Genomic DNA, 9,101 nt, shown 5'->3' with positions numbered 1-9,101 from the left:
AGAATAAAGGAAAGAAAAAGTGAAAATCAGTTTAATTGACTGGAGGGAAAGCCTGCCTGAAAAACCATGTTTTCAAATGGTTTTTAAAAACATCCAGCGAGGGTGCCAGACGGATTTCTTTCGGGAGGCTGTTCCAAAGCCGAGGGGCCACTGCCGAGAAGGCCCGGTTTCTTGTTCTTTCTTTCCTGGCCTCTCTCAGCATTAGGCCCCTCAGCCGTCCCTGCTGGCTTTGTCGGGTGATTCGGGTAGAGCTAGGTGGGAGAAGACGCTCTGCCAGATATCGAGGTCCCAAACCATTTAGGGCTTCATACGTCATCGTTAGTACTTTGAAGTCAATGCGGAAATGAATGGGCAGCCAATGCAGAGCAGCCAGAGTGGGGGAGATATGCTGATATTTCCTCACCCCACTGAGGAGCCTGGATGCCGCATTCTGAACCATTTGGAGTTTCCGCATCAACCTCAAAGGCAGCCCTATGTAGAGTGCATTACAATGGTCTAATCTCGAGATTAGGAGCGCGTGGACTAGAGTGGTGAGGGCCCCCCCCATCAAGATACGGTCGCAGCTGGGCAATCCGCCATAGATGGAAGTAGGTGGAGCGGGGCACGGATGCCACCTGGGCTTCCATGGTAAGCGCCAGGTCCAGGTGTATCCCCAAGCTGCGAACTTCGCTCTTTGTGGTGAGAGTCACCCCCCCAAAAGAGAGGGAATCACCCAGACTGCTGACGGAGGAACCACCCACCCTCAAGACCTCCATCTTGTCCGGGTTCAGCCTTAACCCATCCATTGCAGTACGGTCTCCAGGCAGCGCTGAAGGGTCAGAACGGCATCCACTGAAGTAGGTGAAAAGGAGATGTAAAGCTGCGTGTCATCCGCGTACTGGTGACACAAAGCCCCACACCCCCTGATGACACCACCCAGCGGCCTCATATAGATATTAAACAGCATTGGGGAGATGATTGACCCCTGCGGAACCCCACAATTGAGACTCCACGGGGCCGAGACACTCTCCCCAAGCTGCACTCTCTTGGGAGAGTCCTCCAAGAAGGATTGGAGCCAGGCAAGTGCCAGGCCCCCAATTCCCAGCTCAGAGAGCCTCCCCAGGAGGATACCGTGGTCGACGGTATCAAAGGCGGCTGAGATATTGAAGAGGACCAACAAGGACACATTGCCCCCGTCAGCCTCCCTCAGTAGGTCATCCAACAGTGCGACCAGTGCCGTCTCTGTGCCACAGCACGGCCTGAAGCCCGACTGAAATGGATCCAGGGCATTGGTTTCGTCCAAAAGCGCCTGAAGTTGGTCTGCCACCACCCTCTCCACCACATTGCTCAAGAAAGAAACATTGGCGATGGGCCTATCATTTCCAATGTCATCCACCGCCAAATTTGGTTTCTTCCTAATGGGCCTAATGAGTGTCTCCTTGAGAGACCTATTAATTATTGCTGTGGCCCATTCCGCCACTTAAAATGCAGGTTGTAAAATTGATATTTGTAAATGTTAATGGACATTGATATGTAGGCATCCTTCAGTCTCGAGAGACTATGGTATCGTGCTCTGTATGGAGGTCTTCGAACAGTGTCTTGTGTGGCTGAGAAGGCCAATTCGAGAGTGACAATCCCTTCCACACTGGGGACAAATCCAATCTGTCCCCTGTCCAGCTCCCTGGTTTTGCTTGTTTCGGAACTGCCTCTTTGCCTCAGTCTGCTGTACAAGTGTCTCTTCAAATTGGGAGAGGCCATGATGCACTGCCTGCCTCCAGGCTGAACGCTCAGACGTCAAGGTTTCCCATCCATTGAGGTGCATTCCTAAGGCCTTCAGATCCCGCTGGCAGCTGTGGTCTCCCTCGGGGGCGGCTTCCCTGCACTAATTCTCCATACAGGAGATCTTTTGGAATCCGACCATCGGCCATTCTCACGACATGCCCAAGCCAACGTAGACGGCACTGTTTCAATATTGTGGACATGCTGAAAATTCCAGCTCGTTCTAGGACTACTCCATTTGGAACTTTGTCCTGCCAGGTGATACCAAAAATGCGTCGGAGACAACGCATATGGAAGGTGTTCAGCTTCCTCTCCTGCCGTGCACAAAGGGTCCAGGACTCGCTGCAGTATAGGAGTGTGCTCAGGACACAGGCTCTATAGACCTGGATTTTGGTGTATGCCGTCAACTTCTTATTAAGCCATACTCTCTTTGTGAGTCTAGAGAACATGATAGCTGCTTTCCCAATGCGTTTATCCAGCTCGACATCTAGGGAGAGAGTGTCAGAGATTGTTGAGCCAAGGTACACAAATTCATGAACAACCTCCAGTTCTTGCATGGAGATAGTAATAGAGGGAGGTGAGTCCACACCCTGGCACATGACTTGTGTTTTCTTCAGGCTGATAGTTAGTCCAAAGTCTTGGCAGGCCTTGCTAAAATGATTTATGAGTTGTTGGAGGTCTTCAGCAGAGTGGGCAACAATGGCTGCATCATCAGCAAAGAGGAAGTCCCGCATGCATTTCAGTTGGACTTTGGTCTTCGCTCTCAATCTAGTGAGGACATTGATATAAAGTTATTTATATAAGCAAAACAAAAACGGACAAGTGATGTGACACTAGCAAAATGCTAATACACACTTACTGTTACACATACATATACAGTTGTGCCCCGAATAGCGATGTTAATCCGTTCCGGATTAACCCTCGCTAAGAGGAAACATCACTAAACTGGACGCAAAATGCCATTGGAACGCATTAAACTTAGTTTAATGCGTTCCAGTGGCTTCTGTACTCACCGTTAAACGAAGTTTCCTCATAGCGCCGCCATTTTCGCACCCTCGGTAAGCGAGGGCAGGGCACGAAAATGGTTGTGGCGGCCATTTTGGGTCATCCGGCGGCCATTTTGGAGCCGCCGAACAGCTGATTTCCTGGCATCGCAATGCGAAGATCAGTAAGTGAAACGCTTACCGATCTTCGCAATGCGAGCTTTGGCCATAGAGGCCATCGGTAAGCGATCGCATTAGCGATCTCAAAAAAGAGATCGCTGTGCGATTTCATCGTTATACGGTGCGCTCGTTAAGCGAGGCACCACTGTAACACATAATACATATAACACAGTGAAAAAGAGATTATATAAAGATGGACTATGTTAGCAGATATAAATATATATACAGTAATATTCAACAAGATAATGCTTGGTGTGGCGGATAGAGTAATTAACTCGGGAGGACGCAGGTCGGGTTTGATTCCATAGCTCTTTCATGGAAACTCAATGGAGTGTGGTGTGAAACTGGTAAAGCAACTCCTTAAATACTTGCTAGGGTCACTGTAAGTCAGTTGTGACTTGATGGCACATAACAACAATAATATTCAACAAACAGTAAAGGCGAATTCATACGTGTATAAATCATCATTTATTGTTTCAAACAAAATTGATGGAAATGCATGTATCTTGATATACAGTAATAAACAGTTTGTGTTAGGTTATAGTATTCTATAGCAATATGTATGTTTTTATACCCTGTACATACATATTGGTTGATGCCCGAAACACAGTGTCAGTTACAAATTCACATTGATTGATTCATTACACACTATGATTGTTGAATAATGATAGTCTTCATTATGTATATCACATATGAATATTCAGTATCAGATATCAAACTAATAAGTATAGTATGTATTAAGTGTCTGAAATAGCCTTTGTTTGACGACTATCTTGTTTCAAGCAATATATTTCACATCATAGATTCAGTATAATCTAAAACTGTATGCATCGTTATATGAAGCAATGCATCCATTTTTATATAATTTCTTTTTGCTTGCTTTCCATCACAACTATTTGTACAATATTTGTTCATGTTATCATTTTGTTACTTAATATAAAATTATTTGGGTACATCATGCTGCATTTAGACATTTAAAAATAACTTCTTCAGTTCCTTTGTGGTACTACTATGATAAGAGTGCTGATTGTTAGAATGTTGCACTGGGGCAGTAGAGATCCAAGGTCAAATGCTCATCGAGCCATGAAACTCAGCAGGTAACTTTGAGCCGGTCATTGTCTCTTAGCCTAACTTGCCTCGTGGGGCTGCTGTAAGGATAAAATATTGTGGTGTAGGAGCCATGTGTGCTCCCTTGAACTTCTTTGTAGGAAAGAAAGGATATAAATATGGTAAATAAATGAACTGAGTGCAAAAGGGTTTCAGTCATAGAAAAATGTTAATTTAAGCTACTGTATTTTCTGAACTGGGAAACTAACTTTAAAGAATAATAAAAATAAATATATGCAGAAACTATCCATAATTGAGCAGTTATGGGATTGCACTCTGGTACCATGTCTGTGACTTGGATGGGTGACTTCTTTGGTTAGGAAGCTGCATTTGCCTGTAAAACAAGGTACATGATCTTCCTTTGTCTTGTAAGCAGATTTGTGCTTCTGAGACCACAATGACTGTTACTTGACTTTGTATCTAAGCAAAGTACATATAGAGCACATGCCTTTTTAAAGAAGGAAAACACTACTTCTTCGTGATCTCCATGGATCACCCATGTGGATGGTCACACTTGTCAGAGCATTCTAGAGCGCAAAGCAAAAAGACCGTTAGGGCAGCTCCTCACCACTGCACATGTCCTTGCACTTGGCTCGGTTCTCTTTATCCACCAATAAGGAAACGTCTTGGAATTTGTCCTAGAGCCTTTTTGCACAATTTAAACTTCACATCTTACTTTAGTTCGTCCGTTCTCTTCCTCTTTTTCAGCCTTGCCCTCTATTAGAAACTGATAATCCCAGCTCAGATTCCATCTCTGGGAAAAGTTGCTGTAGGCCATAGGGTCTGCATCACAGCACACTTCTGCCATCCCTCCGGTATCCTTGAGAAGTCTGACAATAGAACCATATCACCAACCTACAGAGTGATTAACTCTACAGACACAATGATGTCACTGCTCCTCTTGGTTTTGATCGTGGTCCCAATGACCTAAGCAGACCCAACATGAACATACACACGGATGTATCTAAGAAGGCGGAACAGACTCTTTTTGCCTGAGGAAGAATCCTCAGAATCAGAGCCTGAAACCCTTCAAGAGCCTGAACGTCATGGTTACTCAGAATAGACAAATGCTCAGAGGGACTCTGTTCATAATCACCTTTCATCCAAAAAGAAATCCAGGCACTGTTGAGACAGTGGATTGTGAAGCTTTGTCATGACAAGTCCAGCGCAATCCTAATAGCTCTGTGGTGACCACACCAACCTTGGATTGTGTCAATAAAGCAAATGAAAGCAGAAGTCTGCCAGTTCCCTTTACTTCCTCATTTACTCATTCAAAACAGAAGAGCAATTCACTATCTAGACTGAGCCAGGCTAAAACTGACAATGTGGAGAATTTGCCAACACTGAAAAGAATACAGTAATGCATGAGTTCAGGAAGCCATCCACCAGACATAGCCACAAATATAAATAGCGAAGGTTCTCTTCGTTTGCCCACTCGGTCGGAAAGTCTGACTTTCAACCCTCTTTGCACACAGTGTTGCAGTTTCTCTTCCACCTGAAAGAAAGTGGCCTATTCCATTCCTTCATCAAGGTACAGTATATTTGTTCACCACAACAGCAAGGCAGCCCCTGGGCTCCAAAGCATCATAATGTTTCAGAAATCTGACTCTCAGTAAGTTTCTGTGGCGCCTTCATACATTGGATGTTCATAGAGCTTCAACATTTTACACCTCCGAAACCAAACACTTCCGAAAATCTAACAGGTTATCTGTCAAGGTCCAAAGATGAGTGAGATTGTTAAAGTGATTTGTAAACGCAATCAGGTTATCTTACCAGCTAGCAAGCAGACAGTCTGAAAGGATGCTCTACCAGGGCTGTTGCAGCTTCCAAAGCTTTTATCAAAGGTATACAGTGAACAGACATTTGCAAAGCAGTAACATGGTCCCGACCCTTGATATTCATCAGACATTATTGAATGGACATCAGGACCAAACTCAGTGCTGTGTTTGAGAGAAGGATGATTTCACCTGTCTTGGAGTGACATTCCACCAGCCGGTAAAAAGATGAACAGGCACCTTACTTGTAACTGTGGTTCTTTGAGTGGCCATTTGTGAATTCACACAACCCACCCATCCTCCCCTCAGTCTGCCACACTACTGTTCATTTGTGGACAGTGACAGATGTGGGGAACTGAGGGATCACCACCAGGCACATGGACTTGTACAATTGAGGGAGATTGCTACCCACAATTACAGGCCTGTAACCTGTTCTTTCAAAATCAAAATGCCACTTTTTTCACTGCTTCAAATTTGACAGTGGTAACGGCTATGGACCATTCAAGCTCCACCAAAATGGGTGGAAGAAAATACAACTTGAGGGCTGGTTGTTGCCTGATCCTGGTTGGTGGCACTTTAAACTTGTCTCCTACGGTAATGATTTTTAAAAATCACATTTAGTTGCTACACTTGTCTGTAATTGTACATGGTGCATTGCAAAGTTTTCATGAAAATTATTAAAATTTTCTAATTTCCACCTTAAATTTTAAAATGCAATACTCATGCTTAAAAGGTTAATTTTGAACATGCATCACAACAAATATAACTTGAGTTTATTTTTAAGGCAGTGTCACAGTTACTGTTGGTGAATTTATTTTATTTTAAAATGTAGGTTATGTGATAAAAGCTTTCCCAAGGCATGTGTAGTGGAGGTTTTTCTTTCTTTCTTTTTTTTTGTAAGACTATGTTTTTCTTTTCCTTTGGTGGGATTATTCTTGGGAGTAAAGATTCCAGCTGAACAGATCAAGTTTCTGAAACAATACATACACTCAGGCTTCATGGAATTGTTATGTTACGTTTATGCTTGTTTGGCTCACAGGCCAAATGCTGAGATATTTTTCATTTTATGTTTGTTTTTGCAGGGATCTTAGCAACATCAATTGCGAAGAGCTTGGTCCTTTGCCTCCTGGATGGGAGATCCGTAATACAGCAACTGGCAGAGTTTATTTTGTTGACCATAACAACAGAACAACGCAATTTACGGACCCACGGCTATCAGCTAACTTGCACTTGGTTCTCAAGTGAGTTCACTATGTCACTAACCAATGCAGATAATAGTTAAGAGTATAAAAGTAGTTGTATAAGGTGTATGTACCATAGGAAGGTTCTGCCACCTTGTGTTATCTGTGTTGTATTCACTTGAGACATCTTAAAGGTTGTGTAATTTGAGAACACAGATCTTGAAAGTGCCATGGAAAAATGTATGAAACACAAACATACTGCTAATGGAATGCTTCAGAGAAAACTTATATTACAAGAATAGTAATTTACACTGTCATCATAAGTATTTTCAGTCCTTGATAAACTTGTGTTTATACATATTCTAAATGCATAGTTCTGTGCCTGTTTGCTCCAGAGTAGGTCTGCTAAGTTCCTTGGACTTTTTCTTAGGAAAATGTGCATCCAAGTGCATCGTGAAAGGCTCGTGATGCATCATGGTAGCAGAGTTATAATGTCTGGGCCACAGTTTCAACACAAGGAGACCTAGGAACAGGAATATTTAGGTACAGAAGCAAGAACAGGCAAAACGTGTGTGTTTGTATCTCATCTTTCCACTGAAAATAATCAAGCTGATTTATCTCCTGTAGCTGTTGCATCTACATACAACCCCTTTAGATGTCTTGAAGGTGGTTTTGGTGTTCTTTAAAGATCCATGTAAACTTCTAAGATAGTAGTCCCTTGCTTACTTGAATAGGAAGATGTTTGAGCTGTTTGTTGTAAGGCATGGGTCCCATTTTTGCTGCAAAAGCAAGAAGTCAGGATCAGATCAGCCTAGACACACATTTCTGTTTTTTTAATTTAATCAGTTTACCTTGTTTCCCCGAAAATAAGACCTAACCTGAAAATAAGCCCTAGTATGATTTTCAGTATGCTTGTAATATAAGCCCTACCCCCCAAAATAAGCCCCACTTAAGTGATACCCCACCCCCACCATTGTGTAGCAACCAGAAGATGGCATGACTGTAAAATAAAACATCCCCTGAAAATAAGCCATAATGCGTTTTTGGAGATAAAAATAATATAAGGCCATGTCTTATTTTTGGGGAAACACAGTAATTTTTTAAAGCTTTGTTTTAGTCACCTTGTGTTCCATTTTATCAAGGAAAATAGAATGCTGGGTATTACATGACTAAAAATTTGATTATTAATAAAATAGACCCCTTTCTCTACTCCCAAGTTCTTCCAACATCTCAATTCAGGGAAAATCTCTGCTCCACTCTTATTCTTGTAAACTTTCTCTCACTTTCCATAAAAAAACCTAAACATCCTTTTGTTCTGACGTGACACTTGAACTGGACCGTGTTCACCCCTGTTGCCATTTCCCCTAATACATCTCTTAGTAGGGTCTAAGTGATGTAGCTTGGGCCAACCTGTCTGGAATCTCCAGGCATTGTAAAATAGATGCATACGCATTGACTGAGGCAGGCTTTTGGTGCAGAGTGCTGCTGCACATCCCTTCTTGCTAGTATTTGATGCCTTTCTGACTGTTTAGAGTGATGATCTTCAGTATATGGAATTCATGGTTCCTTCACCACCAGTGGAGGATGGGATACTGGGCAGACTTTTGATGAAACTCCAATTTTGTCTGACAAGGAGATATCCACACTCTGATAATCAGTGGCATGTTGTCCATAACCTTATTTTAGGATGCAGCTATGCTAGCAGCAGGGAGTGAGCTAGTGTGGATGGCTTTGGAATGACTGGGCTTGATTTGAACAATCTAATCAGGTCTGACCATTCACATGGAAATGGCTTCTGCCAGTATCATGAAGAGACTTCATAAGTGAGCCACTACAGGATATTGGAAAAGTAATTACTTCTCTTTTGAACAACGGGCAGGGTAAGTTCCAGATATCCGGAACTCCATTACAGTTAATATGAATATTATTTTCTCTTTAAAAAACAACAACACAGAAATACTTATTCATGGACTTTCAGTTATCTTTTGGCTAGGGAGCTAAATATGTTCACCTGTGATACCAGAAAAGTATGCAGGAGGCATACTAGAGGCATGTGATTTCTAAAATTTTCATTATGTCAAGATAACGTTTATCATTCAGTTTTTTAAAAAATTTAA

General features: G+C 42.6%; 1 protein-coding gene across 1 annotated transcript in view; it reads left to right on the top strand.

Annotated features, from left to right (window-relative positions):
* Positions 1-9,101, top strand: part of SMURF2 (SMAD specific E3 ubiquitin protein ligase 2) — a 115,685-nt gene that overhangs the window by 84,202 nt on the left and 22,382 nt on the right. The window contains exon 10 of the mRNA XM_072991003.2: positions 6,886-7,044. Coding sequence (XP_072847104.1) covers positions 6,886-7,044 — 159 coding nt within the window. The remainder of the gene's footprint in view (positions 1-6,885; positions 7,045-9,101) is intronic.

Source organism: Pogona vitticeps, chromosome 2 (genome assembly GCF_051106095.1).
Source record: "Pogona vitticeps strain Pit_001003342236 chromosome 2, PviZW2.1, whole genome shotgun sequence".
NCBI classification, from domain to species: Eukaryota; Metazoa; Chordata; class Lepidosauria; order Squamata; family Agamidae; genus Pogona; species Pogona vitticeps.
The sequence above is the reverse complement of the archived record's forward strand: the minus strand, read 5'-3'. Positions and strand labels throughout refer to the sequence as shown.